Below are 26,102 nucleotides of genomic sequence, written 5' to 3'. Positions count from 1 at the left end.
TACTATGTCTTAATTGTTCATCCCCCTTGCTTACATGTGAATTTTTTCACCATTATTATTTTCAGATTTACTAACGAAGTACTGAGTACTTTCCCTGGTATATCTCAAAGGGACATAAATGTTTATGATGTACATAAATTACGTGGATCAAAATGCTATGTACCAACATTCAAAAATTATTGGTTTCAATCTGTACCATTTAGGATAGAAATGAGCATACATTTCCCTTCTTTACCATTTCGCTTGGAAATGAGCGTACATTTCCTTTATTTACTATTTAGCTTAGAAATGAGCGTACATTTCCTTTATTTACTATTTAGCTTAGAAATGAACGTACATTTCCCCCAAATAACTTCTTTACAAGACACAAAGCGTGAACAAGTTTTGCTTTAAGTCCCTTCAAATTGTGAAATAATTTCCAAAAACCCATTTAACTCTTAAGTTAATTGCTTATAAATTCCGGACCGCGTGGTTAGATAAAGTGTTATCAAGGATTAAATCCTGATTATGAGTGGATTTATCGGGAATCCCACTGTTTGCCCGGTGTGGGAAGGCTTGTATAGCGGTCTGATATCCCTTGTTGATGATTGTAGATAAGGTCAGAGGAACATTCCAGAACCACTAGTCGGGTCATTGGCTGACCAAACCTTCTGACATAAACAACTTTTGATCTCCCTGTCAAAATGTCTAGGAGCTGGTGCCCAAAGTCCGGACGGTAATAAATATCAAGATTCATGTACCAGGACCGGTCAGTGCAAAAAGATGTGGAAGATTTATTTGTTGGATGTTTTCTTTTCTTTTTGTTTTGAGTTTACATTCATGTATGGGAAGCAAATTATGCAGGCATTTTTTTACAATTATTTTCACAGTATAGAAAAATAATATGATGCAGCAATGTACAATCGTTTAAGAAAGACACTAGTAACAGTACTAGTAGTAGTAGTAGTAGTAGTAGTAGAAGAAGTAGTAGTAGTAGTAGTAATAATAATAATAATAATAATAATAATAATAATAATAATAATGATATTAATAATAATAATAATAATAATAATAATAATAATAATAATAACTTCCTTCCCCTCTATCTCATCTAGTATCTCTGATATATCTTTAAAATCTCACATAATTAGGAATGAATCCTGTTCGACAGGAATACACTTGACGTACCTGTGCTTGTAAAGAATAAATCACGTGCATTACAGAACACATCTAACAATGCTACATGATAAATGTGTTGAGACGTAAGTCAAGTCACTGAGACGGTACTTTCCAAGACATAGCTACTAATCGTAATCAAGAAAACATGGGACAAACACGACACAGAGCCGACTCTAAAAAGCGATGTTTGACATAGTAATGTGTCACAAAAAGAGAGAAATGAAGAACAGAGGCAGTTTAAAAGAGGCAAATCTATAATTTTAGCGGCAAACTACACCTTAAGACCGCGCATATATATATATATATATATATATATATATATATATATATATATATATATATATATATATATATATATATATATATATATATATATATATATATATATATATATATATATATACGCTACACGGCAATGTTTGACATAGCTATATAATACGTGAACTGAGATAAGAAGAACAGTTCTACAAATATAGAAATGTCCTTTAGTGTAAGCAAGTACTGCAATTTTTTTGAATACTTGATTCTGGAACTAAACTGTACTCCCATTTTGAATGCAATACAGTTTTCGGTCAAAAAGAATAACCCAGATGCTTTATCTGATTTCAAATATATTTGCACAAAAGATAATGATGGTTTTCTTTTTATAAATTCTGTTTTTTAAACATATGTACAGTATTTAACAAAATGATGACGTAACTATATACAGGTCAGATCCGTGAGATGTTAATTTCACATTGGTATACACATTTCGTTCACAAACAAATGATTATAGTAATGCTTGCATAGATTTATCCAACAACCAGAAGTTGCTCATAAAGTCACGGTTGAACAATTTAGATTTAATAGCAACATCTTCAAGAGCATATTATCAAAATTCTTCACTTCACTTGAGTGTCAATTAAGTGCCGTTTATTACTTGAAGCACTTGCCCCTCGTATTCGGTAGAAAAGGTTGCTTCTCCCAGGCTCCATGCACTAGAAACCGGTGAGTAGATTCGATCAGGGCTTTGAAAATTTCTTCGTTTTATTGCAATTCGGCAAATGTTGCTCTCAAGTGCAACGTATGTTGCTTCTGAGTAAGTTTCAGTCGTGAAGAAAGGTTGGCAGGTCAATTTGCAAATTATAATTTTTCACCGTGTTTTGTTTGCATATAATGGGTACAATTCATGCTGCAACAATAGCAAGCTCAAGAAGTCGTGCGACAAATGACTTCTTTATCATGGTTCAACAATGAAAGTCTTTTCATTGACTTTTGATAGACACACGTGGAGTTTCATTTCAATTGAACATTGAAAGGCCGTTCTCTCTTCAGTAAAATGAGACAGAACTGTGAGTACTGCTTGGAGTAGCTCTGCTCTTTCTCTGCTTGCGGATACTTGGTCTGCCGCACGCAGAATGGTAATATTGCTTTTGAATATATGAAAGCAAAGCATTATTGTGACATAAAAAAAGGAAATAATCATACAAAATAGATGTTTTCAACAATTCATTAAGGCAATGAACTTATTCCGAATCAAAACAAAATAACTGGAGAGAATTAATGACATACAAAAAACGAGGTTTATATGTGATGGTAATGGAATATATGTTACTCCTAATGATGATGATGATTATAATAATAATAATAATAATAATAATAATAATGATGATGATGATGATGATGATGGTGATGATAACAATAACATTCAGGTGGCCTAGTGGTTAGAGCGTCCGCCTCGGATGCGGGATGTCGTGGATTAGATACCCGGCTTATTCATACCAAAGACTTTTAAGAATGGTACTAGCAGTTGCCTAGCTTGGCTCACAGCATTAAGAGGTTAGTGTTAGGACTGGTCGGCCTGGTATTAGGATAATGTGACTGGGTGGGACATCATGCTACATGTCTACGACATGATGCCCCAGTGTTAGGCATCACTATAAAACTGCCTCACTGCAGATCTCGTAGCGATATGACTGAAAAGTTAAAGCTACGTTAAAAATCAAAATCACACAAACATTACTACTACTACTACTACTACCACCACCACAACAACAACAACAATAACAACAACAACAACAACAACAATAATAATAATAATAATAATAACGATAATAATAATAATAATAATAATAATAATAATAATAATAATAATAATAATAATAATAATAATAATAATAACGATAATAATAATAATAATAATAATAATAATAATAATAATAATAATAATAATAATAATAAGTAGTAGTAGTAGTAGTAGTATCAGCCTCATTATTATCGACAGTGGCATGTATAAAGTGGAACAAGTATATTACCCCTTTTTCAGGATAAATTAACTCGCTTATTGTCAACATGAAATATACTTTATGTGATAATCACTTACGCATATGCAATAAACTTAATGTTTCATATTTAGAACTAAATGTTTAGCTATTATATATAAATAATTCATATATAAAGATATATAGTGCTATTTTAAGAATTTTCAATAAATCAGTTATGGAGTAATATACATTTCGCTCTTTTATTGGCGTATTTCTGTAGGATTCTTATGTTTACTTTTATATGATTAAGGGAAAACATCATAAATCAAAATTAAACTACTACTATAAACATTGAAGTTGTGCCTTAGATTCGTTGTACCGTATCCCGCAATATTATATTATTAATATTGTTTCCGTTTTAAAACCTCTGACATTAATAGTAAAAAAAAGAATAGACGGGTTTAATATTAATTTTCTAACCCTGCAAGTCTGAGGCGATATTCATGAGAAAATGTTGCGGCAATTGAATCTTGGTATCTGATCATCTGAATACATTGTAATCCAGCATCAAAATTAATCATCAATTATTTACTCATATTAATTGAATTGGGCATTAAGTCAATTGTGTTGAGCCTCTGGGATTCAGTGTCGCTGGATCATGTTGAACGCATGAAGAGAATCTTAAGTCCGATGCGGACGGAAAAAGTAATACCGGTTCCTTGTCCGGTATTTATGATAACATTTTGAGAATAATTTCTTCAATTTTCTGAGAGATAAAGACACTCGGGATTGAAATGGTGATTGAATAATGATGATAATCTCTGAAAATCTCCCGCTGTTCCTAGTTGGAGGGTCTCTTTCACAAAATCCCGGACATATGTTCAAGCAGTCTGTCAGTACTTGAAGGAAAATGTCATGCAGATAGACTGGCGCGAATTATCATCAAGATCTCTTGAAGGTTTTGCAAATTGATTGGCTTTGTTTCCATACAGAGAATACGTGGCCGAGCATGAAACTTAAAATAAAATGTGCTTTCTTCTCTAAAGAAAAGAGAAGAAAAGAAAATATTAAAGCGGTATAGAAATTATAGAAATTTACAAAAAAGGTAAAGCGGTTTTGGAATAAAATCCCACGAATTTAATGAGCTTTGTAAAGTGACAAAGCAATCTGCTATATCAATTATAATGCTAACTTTTCATAAATTCATTATCAACATTTCTCCTAGTCCTTGTTACCAACGAAGCATTTCGTATTCTCTGTTTGCTTCTTCTTTTATTCGTCTTCTTTTATTCGTCTTCTTTTATTCGTCTTCTTCATCTGCTTAGTCTTCGTCGTTTTCTTCACGTATACAAAGGTCATTCACTTTTCATGAGATCAAAAGTGTATCAGAATTTGTGATTCTAGCGCAAAATAATTCTTCAGTTAGCGCTGAAAATAATTGGTAAACTTTAATACATTTTGCAAAGTTGGCGTGTTAACCTATGATTTCATTATTGTACGTCTCTTTGAAAATTAACTAACCATTCTTTGAGTACATGTATATACGTAGCTGCATTGATTTTAATTTCATACATTAGCTAAAACATCATTAATCCAATCGTGATGTCTTTTCAATGTGAACTCATTGTGTGTGTATCCACCCACAAGTGGCGGAATGTGGATCGTACTTCAGAATCTTTCTGTTTACATTATCTTTTGTTTCTCTACATTAACATTCAATTGTAAATTCTTTCTTATAATGTATATCTACTTTGAAATTTAAAACAACGTCACTTATTGTAAAAGTTAATATGTATAGCAATTAGGGATAGTAATAAAGTATATTATTGCTGATTTTATATATATATATATATATATATATATATATATATATATATATATATATATATATATATATATATATATATATATATATATATATATATATATATATACATATATATATATACATATATATATACGCATATATATATATATATATATATATATATATATATATATATATATATATATATATATATCCGCATATATATATATATATCCGCATATATATATATATATATATATATATATATATATATATATATATATATATATATATATATATATATATATATATATATATATAAAATCAGCAATATTTTTTCAATACACTTGGTCTTTGAAGATACATATTGTTATGACTTAACTTTATGAAAGTATTACAGCCAATAACAGCTACAGTGAAAAACATTTAAAATATACATCAATTTTATTTAGTCTCGTGTCCATATATACATTATGTAATCTAGAGAAAGGCAGTTTCATTTCTGCTTGTTATATAGATATGTTATATAGATGACACTTTTGTATTTCTTGAATAATCACCAGATTTCAAATTGAGTTTACTGTGTTTCCTTCTTACAAAAGTTCCAAACATATAGAGGTACAATTTTTGTTGGAATGTGAAATGTTGCACTCCCATGCCTTTAATAAACTTTTGACTCGCCATTTCCACATTTCTAACGCACTTGAACTCCTCAGGATTTATGTTGACATGTTGGTCTTAAGTCTTTCTTATTCTCATAAATCCAGGTTGCCTTCATTTTGTAACTGTAGTTGGCGCGATTAAGATGCTATCAGCAAGAATTAGAGTGTCGCGTACGCAACAAGCACTTGACTGCGGCACAGGAAAGATGTATAAATTTAAACCGATAATAATAATAATAATAATAATAATAATAATAATAATAATAATAATAATAATAATGAGGATGAGGATGATAATAATAATAATAATAGTTGCTATTATCGCTGTTATCGTCATTATGACCATCATCAGCAGCTGCAGCAAAATTTACCGTGCAAACTGCTATAACAAACACAAAGTAGGCATTGAATATAGTTCCTTTCAAAGACTCTAGTTAACGATGAAATCAGCTGTGAAGTAGTTTCAGTTTATTAAATACTTTGCCGTATCTGAAATGTGGCTAAATCCGAAATCGTTACGTTTCCAACTTATTTGGAATAGGCAGTGCTGTCTTACAGCTTCTGAATTCTATCAGTATTTTATTAATTTCTTTCCTTTTCATTCCTTTCCTTTTATTTCCTCTTCTCTTTTATTTATCTTTTCCTTCCTTCCTTCCGTCCTTCCTTCTTAATGGATTCATGGATTTAAAATTCCTGTTGCTGGCATTTTGTTCATAAGGCAGTAGCATAATATAGCTCTGATTTGGATTTGTGTATTCGTCTTCTACGTTGGATATAAAATATTTCAAAATTTGTGTGCAAGGCAAACAATGAAGCAAAACCGACAGCTTAGACAGTTCTCTTTGTGCATAGAGAATACATGTCCTTCGTCTTTCTATTTTTGGAAAATATCAAATTTACAAAACTCAGTTTGAAAAAAATAAAATCGTAATCTCTCATCGAGATACGTGCCAAAACTTAATTTTTCGTTTTGTTTTCTTTTCAGGTCGGAACGAGCAGGTGTCTACGGGAAAGAATGGAATGAGACCGCACGTGCACAAGTCGGAGCAAAAACCAACGCGCGTGCGGACGGTCCTTAATGAAAAACAACTGCATACTTTGCGCACGTGCTACAATGCTAACCCAAGGCCTGATGCTCTAATGAAGGAACAATTAGTCGAAATGACAGGACTTAGTCCAAGAGTAATCCGAGTGTGGTTTCAAAACAAGCGGTGTAAAGACAAAAAGAGAAGCATACTAATGAAACAAATGCAGCATCATGCTCAAGAAAAGGTAACACGTTAATCTTTATGTCATTACAGCATTACCGATTTACGATTACACACACACACACACACACACACACAGACATATATATATATATATATATATATATATATATTATATATATATATATATATATATATATATATATATATATATATATATATATATATATATATATATATATATATATCCAACTTTTACAACGGGAGGTAATCTTTCAATCTAATCATAGTTCGACCTATCTTTTTGACTCACAAATTATATCGATTACTATCACATGGCAAAATAGCGTTTTTACGAATCGTAGCTCTATTGGTCTGATACTTGAAACAGTTTATATAAATTCTGCCATACATAATGAATGCCAATGGTACAGTCTATTTTTTTCCAGCATGCAATCTGAAAATTTTGAGATGTCTTCAAAGTTTTAAACAACGTTATAAATTATTTAAAGCATCGAAAACCAAACTTGTTTTGAAAGTAGTAATGCATAATAGTTTCCATTTTGCTATATTGCTACACAAAGTTAATCATATTTTAAGAAACAGCTGAAAAGTCGCGGAAATATGTATGTATTCTTTCACAAAGGATCGAGTCTCAATACGCTTGACATAGTCAAGAGGTTCATTAGGATTTCCCCCTCTTCAATACTGCAGTCAAGCGGTCCATTTACGATTCTCCCCTCTTCTGTAGCGCTTTCTGCGTCTGCATCGCCATCTATAAAATTATTAGCGAGAACCTCCAAGGAAAATTTGACACGTCTCTACCATAACGTAACATTTCAGTCAAACGTCTTCTAATAATTAAAGTAGGCGAAATAATACTAGGATTTCTATCAGCAACTTGCACAAACCAGGCCCCGAATATCGGAGTTCTAGCCGCGGGTAATTTAGTCTACATTACCCCCAACCTTGAACATCGTATCCGATCCCGTTCTTAGCCCACACGACTCCGCGGCTCCTGGCGTTTCGGTTTGTTTATTGATATCCGTCACAGCTTTAAAAAACATAGGTTCTGACATTTTTAAATATCTCGCAAACTTTCATGCCGACAACTGGATGATGAATGATTCTTCTAAATTAATGCCAGATGTCTACTGCGTTTGGTGTGCTTTGTTTTTTGTTTGTTTTTTTCTTTCTTTTCTGAACGGAAAATATGCCACTCAAAATGCTCTACTTCAGTTTTCAGGTTTAAAGATTTAAAATCAAATGTCCCTTAAAACAATAATAAAAGAGCCTTTAATGTGTACCTCATATGCATAGATGCATGGCGATGGTGTATAAAATATCTTACATAACGATTACAAAATTATACAACACGAAACAAAACCAAAAGAATACTAGAAGAGAAGAAAAAAGTGTTGTTGGTTGCATAAGTCGAAAGTTGTATAGTCAAAATATGAGATGAAATATTATTTCAACATCTCTCCGACGCGCCAAACCGAACCCGCCCCACCTCATAGGAAATAAAGCCCCTCCCCCTAAACACTACACTATGTCGTGAATATGTGTCTGTGTTTTGGATTTATATCGTAGCTTTAACAATTTTTCAGTCATATCGCTACAATGTCTGTAATGTGGCAGTTTACAGTGATGTCTAGCACTGGGGCATCATGCCACAGACTTGTAGCATGATGTCCCACCCAGTCATATTGTTCTGACATTAGTCCGACCAGTCCTGACACTAACCTCTTAATGCTGAGCGCCTAGCGAGGTAGCTATGTATAAGTCTTTGGTATGAATCGGCCGGGGTTCGAACTCATGACCTCCCGCATCCGAGGCGGACACTGTAACCACTAGGCCACCGGAGCGGTCCGTCGTGGATATGATACAATACGATAGGTGTGTAAGTTTCGTAATACTAAATTTGTTTCAAAGTCTGCGCTAAGTAAGTTGAGAAGTAAACTGCATCAAATGTAAAAATAACGTTGGGGTAATAACATTGACGAAATGGCTGCTTCTGGGAGGTGAGGAAACAAACAGATACGAGCACGAGTGAGTGAGTGAGTGAGAGAGCGAGCGAACGAGCGACAGACAGACAGACAGAGATGAAGGAATGGGCTGAATTTAATTTCACTTCTTTTGGTACTAAGGAGGAGGCCTCTAGTGTCAGCTTAAATATTTTACTCGGCAGGTAAAGTTTAGATTTCAGTCGCTCTTAGAACAATCACAGTAAAAATCTAAGTAAATTATCTGTAAGACAGTACTTTGGGGTAGTAATTTCAAGGAATTGTAATTTTGGTATAATTTCATGAAACAAGCCTTTCGTGGTCGAAAATTATTTCCTTCCGTTCTCTGCCAAGAAGCGTTGTTCAGAGACAATTACACATCGATATTTGTTGGAGGCGGTATTATTTCTTTTAATCGCTAGAAATTTTCCAGAAAATTGATCTTAATTACACAGACCCCGGCTAATTATAGCCTTTGATTCTAGTTTTCTCTTCCGATACCGAGATAGAAAAAGAAAAATGTACTTTTCTTGGTGAGTCCAGGCAAACAAACTGTTCAAAGATAGGTTTGCAAATATGGGGTCACCTTTTTTAAATCCTTTTATTGAAGGTTGATTTTTTTATACAATTTTTTTTAATTTTGTTATTTTTCATTCCTACATATATGAGTTACAAAATACCGTTTGCAATTTATAATTTTGTCGTTATATCTACCTTAAAATCTTTGTATGTTTGCAATCGATAGCCATGTGGTTTTTTTTTTCTTCTTTTCTCCTTCTATTGTATTTGCCAGACTTTTAGCGATATTGAGAACACACTTGAAAACCATTTTATTTAACAGTTAATAATTCGTGAAACCTCGAATATATGTTATTTGTCATGGCTAAGACTTGTACAAGAAGCAAACGGTTGGAAGCAGATATTTTTTAATATAGACAATTCAGTTTACAATTTTAGTGACGTATTATTTCGTGCTAAGCGACAGCATTTTGTTCGTCCGTTTTTGATCTAATACTACAAGCTGATCTGTCACGTATTTGTTTATGTGTAAACGTAGCTGTGAAAATTGAATTTTGTTGTCAGAGTAAGAATGTAATTCGATTTAATTCACACAAAAAAACAGCGTCATTTTTATCCCCTCTTTAGCTCTGGTCGAGACTCTTTCTTCCATTTATGTTCTATTGCACTCAACATAAAAGTTGTGTTTCTTCAAGGCCCCGAAATGCCCTCAGAATATTGGACCAATTATCTATTAAAATTTCGTTGTCCGGGCTTCTGTTTCCAGTTATTGAAAAGCACGAAATTAATTTTCTGGATTACCTTCTGAATTATCATTGGCAAATGAATTAGATCGTGAAGTCAAAATAGCTCAGAGAAATATTCATCATTTGATGGCTCTGTTATTCGTAGAATTCATTTGTCCTCAAGCAAATCACGCGGGTAACTGTACAAGGTTGGAAGTAACGGGTTTGGTTCCGAGCGGAGTTTCTGCCTGATAATTGACTTTCTGTCGTGTAGTTGGACAATAAGATCTCGTGTCCTACACGTAGAACAACCTTAAACGGCATTAAAGTTCTGCCCTCCAGACATGTTGTATAGTACAACGGTATGTCACATTTCAAGTCCGCCCCGAGTGAATATTGGTGACTTCGACTCATTCTATACTTTGAAAAGAACGCAGACGAAAAAGATTTTGTTTTGCTAACAATACCGGACACAGACGACATAATATGTAAATCATTTTAACAGTCTAGCCTATGATCCATTGACAAAAGATTAAGATTTTTAAAACTTAGGGAAGAATACTTTATTATTTTGCTTCGCTCATTTTTCTTCATACTTATCTAAACATAGTTTTTTAATTAAATTTTGTTATCTTCCAAAGATATTTTGCATAAATATAAATATCTATGACTCCGCTTCCGCTAATTTAAGGAAAATTGTGTGAGGAAAATGTTGTTTTTAGTTACCTTGTATACTCGAGTGAAAGTAGCTTCCAAATTCAAATATCGCAGGGTTGATCTGCTCTCGCATAATGCACCGAAGGATTAAGATTTGTGTTGTATGTTTTACTGATTAATCCTAATAAACTGCACAAACACAGATCTGTGCAATTTGCAGTTGCCTTGACTTATAAGCTAGTATGAGAAGATCAATACAGATATTAATTATAATAAGTGTTTAAAAACTCGGACAGATATTGTTTTAATGAAGTAATTTTAACAAATCCTTTGATATCCATGATACATTTCGGCGAAAATGAGCTAAAGGTAAAAATAAATTTTGCAACCGAAAACTGAGTTGAGGATTGGGATCCAAAACTCAGTTTAAATTTTAAATGAAAATTGATATTTTTTTATTCCAATATTGAAATATAATATAATATAATATAATATAATATAATATAATATAATATAATATAATATAATATAATATAATATAATATAATATAATATAATATAATATAATATAATATAATATAATATAAATGGCAACCCATTGAAATAATAACATAATTAAGATCTTTAAGATACTATGCGTTCTTTAGATATTGACGAGAAACCTTGCAGTTTAATTCGCATCGAATAGTAATGATGAAGACATTTGATTCTTCGTCATGATTTCCGAGAAGTTTCATATCCTTTTGGAAGCACTATAAAGATGGTGTGCTTTTAGAATTAATAGAATGGTGTGTCGCTTATTAGCATTTAATAAGCAGTCGTTTCGGCTTCTTGGCGGCAAGATCGCCTAACAACGCTAATTTCATGTAAATGTGCCATAACGCACAGATCGTGTCGTTATTTTAGTTTTCGATGACCCCCTCGGATCTGAACCGGAGCCGTATGAAATGCATGCATTTTATTTCGTTACCACCGGAAATTAAGATGTCCCATCACCGGATTTATTCAATTCTTTTCATAATTATAAGCAAATTTTGAGCAATTTTCAGTGTGAAAGTCCTTGAGCCAAGGACCAAGACAAAGCCCTTCATTATGCGTATCTCAAATTCAAGTTCGTATTTTGTGTTAGAGAAAACGATGGTGCGTTCCAAAACAAGACGTGTTTAATGACCTCCCTTGGTGCAAGCTATGATGTCATAATGTAGCTTCAATATTCGTCACGCAATACAGCGTCTGGAAATTTTAGTCAATGATCAGGATGAATTAAGCAAAACACGAGGTTTTACTATAGATGATGAACACGCCTGGAATAAAGCACAAACGGGGGCGTTTAAAATAAGTGAAGGCGAATGTCAAAGAGAGGGAAAAATATTTAGGGAAATAATCTAATGTATAGTATACTGCATGATTGTGATTAAAAGCACATCTGCATATAGACTATATTTCAGTACTTTCATGTAATTATTTATTAATTTTACTCATGGATAACACTGAAAATGGATATAAAGATAATAAATAAGAAGAAAATAGAGTATTTACTTTTTTTGCGAATACAAATAATAATGAATTTGGTTAAGTTCACCAGAATTACTTAGAAGAAACTAAAATAAACATAATTCCTACTCAACATCAACGTAACAATACAAGACACGCAATTTTCTTGAGAAACAAAAATATCTCGTGCGAAGCATAAAATTTGATTCTTTTAAAGTAACGTATTATTTTAGGTGAGGTGCTAACTGCATATGAATTTAGGTACATAACGGAATGACACCGATTCTCCTATGCAAACACACAATTACTACTTGAAACCGTCATCGCTCTCTCTCTCTCTCTCTCTCTCTCATTATATATATATATATATATATATATATATATATATATATATATATATATATATATATATATATATATATATATATATATATATATATATATATATATATATATATATATATATATATATTTGTTCAAAGACCAAAATATCACGTTTTCCTTCGTCGTGAAATTAAGAGGTAACTACACCAATGAAGGGTTAAACTTTCAGTCAATATCACTTTTATTTCTTCAAATATTTCGCAATTATTGAAGTATTGATAAAAGTTATATGCATTGCATATAATCCCACAAATGGACAGATGCAGAGGTCCGTTTTGTAACTACCTATATGTCTTGATGGCATGGCAGGTATTTAATAATGCTTAAGTAGACAAAAGGAAAACAATAAAGGTTTATATTTATTAAATTAAATAGCACATTATATTTTTTTTCCTGGGGATATTTCTTCGCTGTTAAAAGAAAAGTTATAGGCATTATGTATATTTTTACCTAATAGCCTACCCACACTTCTACACGGAAAGAAAGATAGAGAAAATAACATACCGTTTATCAGATAATTTTGGCGAAGTAAAATGTGGGCTTATTGGTCACTAAGAGGAGTGGGAGGGGGCAGGGTTTGGGGTGGAGCGCTTCTTGTTTGCGCGTAATTGCGAGCACACCATGAAAACTTGACAGAAAGCAAACTTTGGAGACTTTAACGTTGGCAGTTGTTGTTCAAACATAGATTCCATATCAAAATATCTAATATACTGTACAATCCCTCCCACTGTAAGACACTCCGAATTGATACGACTACTTAATTACTGGTGTGTGTGTGTGTGTGTGTGTGTGTGTGAGTGAGTGTGTGTGTGTGTGTGTGTGTGTGTGTGTGTGTGTGAGAGAGAGAGAGAGAGAGAGAGAGAGAGAGGTTACATGAATTTCATGTCAATAAACGAGTGGCAGATGGAATTTTATCGCTATCTACATAACTCAATGCTAAGAACACATTCCATGTCAACTTTCGAAGGGATAGTTCATAGTTCTTGCAGTTTTATTGACAATGGACTTTATTTGACACTTGAATATAACAATTACTGCATGCCCTGGGCGACGCGCGAACCATGTATTATTTGCTGGGAAGGACATAAAATTATTACGACTTATAATAAATATATAATTTGGACTGACCACCAACATAGCTCGAGTTATGATCCGTAATTTGTTATGGGCTTTATTTGAAGAACAAAATCGAGACTTGTACACAACTGCGGTTATTTAATTTGACGACTATTTGACGCATTGAGAATGTTGTTGTTGTTGTTGTCGGGTTTTACGCCATTTTTCAGCACACGATAGGTTATGCATGGCGGCCAGTATTAACGGTGGAGGAAGAACCCGGGAAAACCCCGGGAAGAACCACCGTCCCACGAGAAGCTACTGGCAAGCTTTCTCACATACCCAGATTGGCCGAATCCTAGACTCGAACCCACGCAGACAGAGGTGACATTGAGAATGTCTAATTAAAATTAATAACACTGCGACGGCAGAATTTCATTAATGGCTAATGAACAGGTCTCAGTAAAGGTACAAATAGACAATAATATAAAATAAGTTCCGTACAAACATTTATGTTAAATCAAATTAAGGACTACAATAGGCAGATTCGCAGAGACTCACAAACTTTTGGTCTCCATAGAACTGCTATTTAAAAAATAAAAGCTGAACATAAATGAATGTCAATAAATGGACGTTGGTCTCTCTCTCTCTCTCTCTCTCTCTCTCTCTCTCTCTCTCTCCATAGACACAGGCACACACACACAAATACACATATGTATGTATGAGAGAGAGAGAGAGAGAGAGAGAGAGAGAGAGAGAGAGAGAGAATTTCAACTGAATATAAGAAAACAAGGAGACGTAGTAATTTTTTTCTCTCCTTGGGGAATATAATGTAACAACGAAGTAGTAGAAACAACTCCAGTGAATCGCTCATTATCTCTGTTTCTTTATATCACGAATCTCTTTCCATGTCAAACTTTTAGTTATGTATGTCTTAATTGTTTTTATTTTTTATTTTGCCAGAATGGTTAAAGCGTTGTGCACATTCACTGTCACTGATTGAGCATTTTGTCTGTTCACGGGAAAGAAAAAGCTATTTCTTCAGCTCGTGTGCAGATCCTTATTGTTCTAAAACGAACAATTACGTATCATTATAAAAGACCAGTCATGCGTACGTCGGGTGTTGTCAGCCCAGTAACCTCATGGTACAGCTAGCGGTATTGGTCACTAAATTAACCCCACTAAACGCTCCTCTGCATTACAAAAATGTACCAACACCCTGATATTTGTTCCGCCAATATGACCCCTTCCCTTCCCCGAATATATTGCAAAATAATCTGATTTGTCAAATTATTGGGAGGAGATACGATAAAAAGTACGACGACAAAATATCAGTTGTGTTAAGCTCTTTAGGTTCTGAAGAAAATTAAGATTGACGGAATAAAGGATGCAATAGGCATGCACTCGTCCTATATATGAGATAACCGTCTCGTCTATTGGATGGATTACATGTTAATGTTTCTTGCAATTATGCGTCTGCAAAAAAGGACTTGGTTACTACTGGTTATTGTAGACCGAAGGTTAATATTAATGTAATGTAATGTAATTGTAAATCCTGCTGTGTAAATGTTAGTGGTATAACTTTTCTGTCTGTTGTGTTTGCGTCGGCCCTTCCTTAGGGGAGGATTTTACTGACTTAGCTTCGCTGCATTTTTGCCGCTGCGTGCCAAGTCTAATTGAAAATTGCCAATCCGCACTATCAAATAGTACAGGTGATACTATTTACACGTTTTCTGTACCCTCTACACTTACATCAGTTCAATACATTGCTCGGCTGTGCGAGCATGTCCTGGAAAAAGACAAACAGAGGTCCTGTTAATCAAACAACTAATTAAGAGCACGTAACTCTAATCGAGTCTAAAAGCCATCTGCAGTTCGTCTTGTCAAACTCGGCGTAATATTAGCCAACATCCAGTAGCGTGTGATTGCTCGAACTCACGATAGCAGATGGCTGCGGAAGCTATTTTCAGTACTTCAACAACCAGGGGAAAATACATTTTGATTTTTCACGCGAATATTTAAAATAAAATCAGCAGTTTAACCTGGGTTTTACGTGTTTCATCCGTGGTGTTTACCCAGCGAAGATTTGAGGTACGAGCCGGAGACGCTGTGGTTATATCGGATTTAGCGTATGGCAATATTTTCGTGTAATGCCATCATCAACTTCACTTCCAATTCATTGACTACTGATTTATGTCCCGTCTTTGCAAATTGGGTGCATTAATGTTACATTTTATTGTAGACCAAGGAAGCGCGCCCACCGACTTTTAGTGAACGCTTCACGAAATGGGTGTATAAAGTTACCCATATAAAGTGCTTCAGGTCTTTCAATGAGAACTGGATGTCCATAGTGGAGCTCATAAAAAGACGCAGATTAAACTTCTGTTTTCATTTTATGGTTTTGTTTTTGTCACCGAGCTTAAAATTACTTTGCGATTCGATAAAATTATATCCTCTGGTACCATGGGATCTGAGAAAGATTCATGGAGTAAGCATACTGTAAATTAAAGTTATTGATCTAAGCAAAGTAGATCAGACAACAACAAAAAAATCAGTTTGTGCCTCCAGAAATAGTATAATGAACCTCATATTCTGTCATCATTCAGTTAGATTGTTATGTCCCAAATCAGGCCAGTACACATTCTCGCCTATTCCGTTTTGATATATGACGTGAGTAAACAATCAAGTTTGTGCATTCAGTCCAAGGAAGTAACAAATACTTTGTTGAGAAAAGAAAATTTTCTAAACCGTGCCAGTGCAAACATGCGAAAACACATTGTATTCAAACGTAACAAAAGAAACAAATACAATAAAATGCTTTCTTTATCAAACAAACTGCGTGAGGCTTTTCCAGACATCAATATATTTGCAATGTACATCTGTTGAGTTTGACGAGACCTTTGATTGTAACTCAGAGATAGCTCTTGAATATCAAATTGACAGTGCAAAGTTTTGTCATGATCCACATATTCTGTCCCGGCACGTGACCCGAGCGCGCGCTAAACGAGTCATTAGTCATGTACTTCTGGCAGACATGTTTCCCACCCTCGCTCTCGACTCTGCTTGATTGTTCAACAGGGTCGTCTTCCGCGACACCGGGTGACAGTACACTGCCCATCTCCTTAGGAACTTGCCTTTGATGAACCCTGGTGACTGAGTCATCCACTCCATTGAAAAATTGATTTCTAGACTAATCAAATAGGAGATCCAGGGTAACGTAGGCCATCATTGTTTTAAGCAGAACTATCAACATCTTTTCATTTCTGATACTGCATTTTCGTTTTGTATCGAGACACCCTGTTCAAGGATCTAAATTTTCAGTAACTGCACAAATCTTCCTTAAATATCGGGAATAAAATAAAGATTTCATTATTATCTGAAGTGCTTATTTCCGTAGTCGTGACAGATAATGTTATTATAAGAAATGCGCGAAGCCTGTACTGATTCAAATGGCACTCTAAAAGTATTTCAGCGGTGTGATAGTAGGAGTTTAAACTTTATCTCACAGCTTTGTTACCAGTTTCCGTGACCATTGCATAGTAATGCCTGTTTCCGTGACTGTTGCATACTAATGCCAGTTTCCATGATTTTGTTGTATAATAATGCCAGTTGCCATGATTTTTTGTATACCAATGCCAGTTTCCATGTCTTTACTGTATACTAATGCCAGTTTCCGTAATGTTGGATACTAATGCCAGTTACCTTGTCTTTGTTGCATATTAATGCCAGTTTTCATGACTTTGCTGTGTACTAATGCCAGTTTCCTCGACTGTGCTGCATCAGAGTGCCAGCTTACTTGTCTTTGTTGCATACTAATATCCGCTTCCATGACACTGTTGCATATTAATGCCAGGTTCCATGAATTTGCTGCATACTAATCCGTTTCCATGACGTTGTTGGATAGTAATGCCAATTTCAGTGACTGTGGCATACTAATGCCAGTCTCCGTGGCTTTCCTGTGGATTAGGATGTAGATGATCTAAATTAGTTAAATTAATGGAGAGATAGGGAGAGCAAGTGCGTGCGAGAGAGAGAGAGAGAGAGAGAGAGAGAGAGGAGAGAGAGAGAGAGAGGTCTTGTCTAGAAACGACAGTTTGTATGGTCTGTTTTTGTCAACTACACGTATTTTCACAGCTTAAAAAATTTCAAGTTGTCAATACAGATATGGCCTAGGGAAAAAATCTTGTTTTGCCCTCCTTGGACATTTTGCGTGGAATTACGTATTAGGTTTTGTATACAGTGATGAGCAATGAAGAGCAAATATTAGTTAGTGGTACCACGCAAGGTTGTTCTTCGTGCTATATAGTACCAAAGAATACTACGTATCACTGTGTCATCTTTCCTTGTATTCATGCATGTATTTAGTCGATAGATTCGCTTGAGCACATATTCCTTAACATAATCACCTTTTCCTACTGCGCTAGACACACAGTTATATTTGCTCCGGTCGCATGACCAGGATTAGATTCATATTTATCTAGACACATAGTAAATATCGCAAAGCCTCCGGTCCCAATGTGTTATCTCAAAAGAGGCTAATGACACAAGTTCGGTTGACTAACAACATCAAAAGACTATACTACCGACTTATTTATATTTTCTTGAACTTGTTCACGAGGTTCATAAGAACTAAAAATAAATATGTGCCATTACTAGTTAAAATGCTCGAGGAATATATTTCTACCTCTCCCCTCCCCCCAAAAGGGTCGTCTAAGTATTAAAAAAAAATGTGTTGGATAAGAATTTAATGTGTCACTCTTGGTTTTGATATGCAAATGCGATGGATTATTATATTCTGTCTATACCATGGAACTTTTCAAAAACAATAAAGGTTATAGAGTTGGTTGCATAGGCACACCTCCCCCCAACAAAAACGACTACATTTTGCAATGCTGCGTGCAAGGTGTCCAGTGGCTTGCACATTTGAATAATGCGCATAGCAACTCGACTCATCAGCAATGGTGTGTTTCTGTGAAATACACTTAACTGACATGCCTGTGGATGCGCCTTGCAACATCAATTTAACGAATCAAACAATCACTCAATAAACAAATCAATCAGTTAATCAATAAATAAACTTTTGTTTCTGTTGAATTATTAGAATTGGTTTGATCTCCTTTCAGTCGCAAACAAATGTCATCTCACTGCATATCGGTCTTTATTGTTTGGCTAAATAGATTAGTGCATGTCAATATTTCCAACTTTCCCAGAATCCAGTTTGAAAAATCCTGTGCAGTAATTAATCGTTTTCCCCATGACAGAGACGCTACATATCGGCCATGTTGTAATATGATAAACTGTACAATTGTTAGAACTGCCGTCTCCGCTGGTTGCTGAAATCAAATAATGAAAGACGCTCTTCACTGTTTACTCACTTCTTTAATTTCTCAGTATTTAATATCGCCAATTATTTCAACAAAGAGTTGACTCAATCTGACCAGAAATCTTGTACCATCCCAATTACTGCAGATAAGATTTCATTGTTCCACGATCGCGGCAACAAGACAGAAATTTATGGCTAAACGAAAAATAATTTCACCGCTCCAGTAGTTTTCTGATCATTTATATTTGCGATAAAAATGTTTTTTATTTTTATTTTCGTAAAATATCGTCTGGACTGCAATTTCATGTCCAAGTTTTTATCGAACAATGAGTCATACACCCTGTAGGGACAGGGAAAGTGTGTTTCGTACTATGATTTTGGTGACACTGTGTTGTAATTTTATACAGATAACGGCATTATCAAGACAGTGTGAATGATCCAATCTGTATACTTTATGGGCGCATTATTTAATATCAAGAAACACTCTGTTGTGGATCAGACTAGATTTTTCAAGATACCAACAGACTACAATGCCATTCATGCAGTCATGTCCGTAGTGTTTAATAGCTGTGCGCGCAGTCCCTGTCGGGGGGAATCTGTTGCGATTTTATTGCATCATTTCACATTCAAGGGAATTCGCACATGGTTTTGTTTTCAACGCTTACTTTCATAATTATTTTCCTTTATGGTTCATGGAACTGGTTCGGCGGCAGATACATGCAAGAACACCACACGAAGAACTTATCTATTATATGACCGATATAAGGCTACCAGATACTACGCCTGGTGGAGGTTTGGGGTTTATCCCAGGGTACAAATATCTTATATTCAGAATAAATCACTGTAGTGACGCTATCAGTCTCAACTGTGATATTTCGAGATAACTTGCTATGAAGCGGCAGATATCATCTTCACGTCAAAACATTTAATTCGAGTTTTATAACATTTTGACATACGACTAAACGTTTAAAAAAATATTTATCTCCTGTTTTCGAATGAGACTAACCAGAACAGCGATTGTACTGAATACAAGAGTATGAACAAATTATACTTGATATTCACGACGTCTTAAAAGAATGAGTAACGAGACTCGGAGCAATGTAAAAAATTTACGATGCACTCACGAAGTTATAGCTTTTCGTGTCGACATCCCGATAGAAGAACACTCCAGTCAATCGATGGTATGTATGTATGTATGTATGTATGTATGTATGTATGTATGTATGTATGTATAGTGAGAGACATAGAGACGAAAATCGTGCATATATTATATCATTTTAAGAAAGTTTTAAAATGCATAGATATTGGCAATATGTCAAAACATTTTTGGTTGATTTAAAATATGCTAATGTCACTAAGGATTCCTGGAGGTATGCGTTACTTTTATGATTGCGTTAATTAAACTGTAACTCACGCAAAGACCCCATACATGAAAGTACGATATCTAATCATTTGGAACACTCAAAATCATAAGGGAAAATATAGTTGTCTTGCACACAGCTTGTGCGGTGTACACACAGGAGATCGTTTTCGGGACGGGAAATGAGTATCGTCATCGCGAAATTTGCTTATCTTCAATGTAGGCACGTACAACCATATTTGCCGTTGGATCTACGGTTAATTTTCTTTTCATTTCTTTCATCTGTAAACTTTAAAAGCACAACTAGCGCCTTGTTATGAGCATATACGTAAAGACAAAATAGTCCTTTTAAGCAGCAAAATCGTGAAAATCTTTCGTAAATACGAGTTCTCAAAAGTTTCGTGGAGTGACAAATGCTTTTTTTTACTCTGGACTAAAATTAATGGAGGACTAGTGTTTGGTATAACTTAAAATGGAACGTGTGCATAGTTTTATTGGAAACATAGCAGAGGACGCGTGTAGAATTGGGATCATTATATATACTTCATACGTAAAACAAATTTCGCATTATTCTGAAGTCCCCACGATTTGTAGTATACACGTTTATGTCGACAGTTTAAGACCAAGCTGTCTCATAAAGTGTGATTGTCATGTTTCTACTTTAACTGAGCCACTGTTATGTACTGGTAACCATTGCTAAGAAAATGTGCTCAACGAGTAGTTCTTCGAGTTTTTTTCAGGCTTTACACCATTACATAATTCACAAATAAATTATTTTAAGATAAGCTGACAAAACGAGTTCATCTGAGTTACAAATTGTAACTCTCATTTATGTTTTGTCGGTTGTAATTGGTATTGTCCGCCAAACCCCGTCCAAAGATCATTGAATAACTGAATAATTTTCATAGCACAAAGTCCCTAGATGCATTACTGTCAAGTTTATTTCAATGATCGTGTGATCACCGTTGTCCTTTCTTCCAGAACGGAAGCCGCCTCCAGGGTCCACTACAAGGAGTCCCAATGGTGGCATCAAGTCCCGTACGTCACGAGAGTCCTCTGCAGGTGAACCCTGTTGAAGTCCAGAGCTACCAACCACCCTGGAAAGCGCTTAGTGAATTTGCCATGCAAAGCGAACTTGATCCTCAGCCCCCGTTTCAGCAACTGGTGAGCGCATTTTGTGACAGACCAGATGATGATGATGACGATATGGTTGTGTGCTATGACGATTCCAGATAAATATGACGATAGCTACGCCGATTAATCGGTACGGTAATCGATCTCTTTCATTCTCTCGCAGCTTGCTATGCAATCATTGTTATTCCCACGCCCATTTCGATAACGAGTTTGTGATACCTTAAAACAAAAAGAAAGTTTGGCGCAACTCGATTCAGTGCCAATCCTAAAAGAAACCAATCACACGTGCAGTCCCACAGCCAAATTGAAGTTTGATTTTTGTTGCTTTTTTAAAAATAAAAGCTCTTGTTTGGGCTGGAAAGTAAGCACAAATTCAGTTACAAATTCATTTTCGAATCTAACTTGAAACTTGCATGGAAAAATTCTTTATTTGGAATCAGATGACATTGATGATGCAGTTTTAAAGCACATATCATTATTTTCGATTCAATACACGTAAGTAATGTCATACATTTTTGCGGCCGGACGCGAATGAAGACATCCAACTAAGTTTCTGTACAAATTAATAAATTATGAAAAGCGTGTGTGGTTATGTCATACATAATCACAAAACTTATCCGTTCGTAGAACATACGAGAAGTATATAGAACTTGCTTAAAATAAAGTCAAATATATTTATCTCCCACGTACGCAACTACTTCGATAAATTTTGCTTCAAACGGAAACACACACACACACACACACACACACATATGTATATATATATATATATATATATATATATATATATATATATATATATATATATATATATATATATATATATATATAATCGTACATTATTTATAAATCCGAACCAATGTTCCCTCTGAGTGACAGCATTTAACATCCGTCATCACATGCATTAATACATGTTTCCAAAGTTGTTTTACCTACATTATTTAATTACATTAATTGCTTAACTTGAGTCTGCTTGTTGCATGCACCCACACCCTCCTACCCTGCATAGCTGTTGCGAGGAACGAATCAGTCAATTTATATATGAGCTTTTTCTTCATATTTTTCTGAGATCGTCGTAGCTTTTTGTTGACATGTATAATTTGTTTTGCCTTATAGTTTTGCTATTAAAGTCGTAGATTGCTGCTGCCGACTTTTTTTTTCTGGCTGATATGGCATGTGTTATAGTTCAGAGTGATATGCGAAAATGTCAGGCAATGTGATTAATTACGATGTTAATATGGTAATAATAGGAAACAGCAACTGACTGCCATAGTTATGCTATCAGAAAATGGCGGATACATACATACATACATACATGCATACATACACACACAAACACATATACATACATACATACATACATACATACATACATACATACATACATAAATACATACATACATACATACATACATACATACATACATACATACATACATACTCAGTCCATCCCTTCATCATACAGGATACATCGTATTGTATATATAAAATGTTTCCTAAACAGTTTTTTCAATAAAATCAATTTTTTCTTGCATTAAAAACGAAAGTACTATATGTGTCTTCGTTTATGTTTTTACTTGTTTGTCATAAATATCAGACAAAAAACAACAAATGAGATTGGCAGTAATGGGTACTATAGATGTGAGACGTTTATGGTCTTGCATATGATCATAGGAGAATGGATATATTTTAAGACCTTTTTAATAAATATAACATTTATTTTCTTATGTAGCCTATAGTCGGTAATTCATGCATATTTAAGCAACGAGAGAAAGAGAGAGAGAGAGAGAGAGAGAGAGAGAGAGAGAGAGAGAGAGAGGGAGGGAGAGTGCGGGAGGAAGAGTGTGTGTGTGTGTGATTTGGATTTTTAACGTAGCTTTAAAAAACAAAACTTCAGTCATATCGCTACGCTGTCTGCAGTGTGGCAGTTTATAGTGATGCCTAGCACTGGGGCATCATGTCGCAGACATCTAGTATGATGTCCCACCCAGTCGCATTATCCTGACACCAGGCCGACCAGTCCTAACACTAACCTCATAATGCTGAGTGCCAAGCGAGGGAGCTGTTAGTACCATTTTTGTAAGTCTTTGATATGACTCGGCCGGGGATCGAACCCACGACCTCCCGCTTCCGAGGCGGACGCTCTAACCAATATGCCACCAGATGGTCTGAGGGAGGAAAAAGCGTAGCTTACTTTGTGCCGAAACAGTAAAGTACCTTGACCAACGATACATCAACTTGTGCTGATGGAAGGATTTGAACCCGCGACCATTCGATTACAAGTCCATCACGTCAATCATTACTTATTTATTTACTTAAAAAAGCTATACAATTTCAAGAAAGACACTCCTCAGATTATGCTATTATTGGAATATACAAATCATAGTATTTTAATGCTGAAATTCGTTGCAATGTTGACGGATTACTGCTTTTCTGATAATTTTACATTCTTTATTACCCCACCCACCCACCCAATCTTTTCGAGCTTGCGGATGTAGACTAGATCCAATGTTCTCTCCCGCATGTAGTAAGTAGCGACTAACAGAGGCATGAGTCGCAGTGGCTCATTGGCCAGCGTGCCGGACTCGTGACCGAAAGGGCGTCAGTTCGAATCCTACCAATGCTGAATTGATTAGCAGTTCGGTACCGCCGTGCAGTTAAGAGCAAGTCACTTTACTCAGCTTGCCTTGACACTAATCCCCAACACCAACAACAAACCAAACCAAGATGCATGTTACCAGTACTGATATTTGTAATGAGCCCTTGCTTTGGATTTCAATATCACACATAAATAAAACCAACTTAAGCTTACGCGAAACTTTGGCACTGAAATGACGATGCATTAATTGGATATGAAGAAAACATTTTTTTGGTGTTGTGTTGTGCTGTGTTGTGTTGTGTTGTTGTTTTGTGTTGTGACTTTATATCTAATTCTTGCCGATAAAGAGGTTTTTATTTTTCTTCTAAATAAATGTAACCATTGATCTTAAATATTCGACTGATATATATATATATATATATATATATATATATATATATATATATATATATATATATATATATATATATCCAGAAAAAAAAATAATAGATTGGAATGGTAGATCTAATTTCTTTATTTATTTCTGTCTTTATTTATTTTAGATGAACTCCTTTGACACCATGGACTCGGACGACTCACCACCACACAACGACTTCTACTCACATTGGCACCTGCGTGACGAGTACTTGCAGGCTCCCGATTCAGTCAACTCAGATTATGGCGAGACTCCCTCGGATTTGTCGAGTCCAATGAGTCAGTGATTCACCAGTTATCACTGTGTATATTGAAGTTACAAGCACAACAAAATCAACGGGTTGTAGATCAGGACAAAGTTCTCACTTTTCCTGGAGATACGATTCTCGGAAATATTAATATTGTGGATAACGTGGATACACTATGGTCGTTTCACAGAGATGTGTACAAGCGTAGCAAGTCATATTCTCGTTGTGTAATGACGATTAGTGAGGAAAGTTCATTTTTACCTGCTCAAATACATCCCGGATAAGTAATGTTTGTTCTTGACTGTGTCAAGATATTCATGGATATCAAAATTACTTTAAGGCAATATCAACATTTTTTTTTATGAATTCGTATGAATATCTGTATATATTTGAAATATTGTGTTGTACGTATTATTGTGACTGATCATGTTTGACCACAAAAATCAAAATATTTCCAAACACTAGGACGATTATGGGACATCCATATGCCCATACATGTGTACTACTATTTGAAGCGCATCGCTTTACTCATTTATATTGTAACTGCTACAAATAATTCATTTCACAGAAGAAAACCAAAACGTAATTTATTTTTTATCATATAGATGTTAGAAAATTTAATTTAAGAAAATCAATGAAAGTACCTCCCTTAGAACTCTTGGAAAATCGGGTCCTCTGTTTACGACTATCATGGCTGAAAACATTTGTATCAAATGGTGACTCGCAAACTCTGAAGGCCGGAAGCGGAGTGCATGCAGATAATGCACGTGCAGGTCAATAGGATTTTGTGCAAAGTAAAATGTATTTCTTTTGTGAATCATTATACATAAGTTTTAATTAAATTTATTTATAATTATCATAATTTAAGTTAATAAATGTTTAAACTTCAGTAAGGTTTATCAGTGATTATTTTTTCTCGTTTCTACACTTAACAAACATTGTTTTAGAGTTTTGTTTATAACCTACTTTTGGCAACAGTTAACGCCGAGGTTTTACTTCAGTAGGCGATTGACATAAAATACAATATTAACTATCGATACGATTCTCTCTCTCTCTCTCTCTCTCTCTCTCTCTCTCTCTCTCTCTCTCTCTTATGCTTTGTTCT

General features: G+C 34.7%; 1 protein-coding gene across 3 annotated transcripts in view; it reads left to right on the top strand.

Annotated features, from left to right (window-relative positions):
- The window catches only part of LOC149800938 (insulin gene enhancer protein ISL-1-like), a 63,841-nt gene extending 37,955 nt beyond the window's left edge, over window positions 1-25,886 (top strand). For 2 of the 3 annotated variants that reach the window (XM_089955003.1, XM_089955005.1), the window contains exons 4-6: window positions 6,856-7,142; window positions 21,584-21,766; window positions 24,878-25,886. In XM_089955003.1, the coding sequence (XP_089811129.1) occupies window positions 6,856-7,142; window positions 21,584-21,766; window positions 24,878-25,036 (629 nt within the window). In that variant the 3' untranslated portion in view covers window positions 25,037-25,886. Of the gene's footprint in view, window positions 1-6,855; window positions 7,143-21,583; window positions 21,867-24,877 lie in introns of all 3 variants that reach the window. The other variant, XM_089955006.1, reaches the window with a different exon arrangement.
- Window positions 25,887-26,102: the final 216 nt, after the last annotated feature.

Source organism: Sinohyriopsis cumingii, chromosome 4 (genome assembly GCF_028554795.1).
Source record: "Sinohyriopsis cumingii isolate HCF-2022 chromosome 4, ASM2855479v2, whole genome shotgun sequence".
Lineage (NCBI taxonomy): Eukaryota > Metazoa > Mollusca > Bivalvia > Unionida > Unionidae > Sinohyriopsis > Sinohyriopsis cumingii.
The sequence above is the reverse complement of the archived record's forward strand: the minus strand, read 5'-3'. Positions and strand labels throughout refer to the sequence as shown.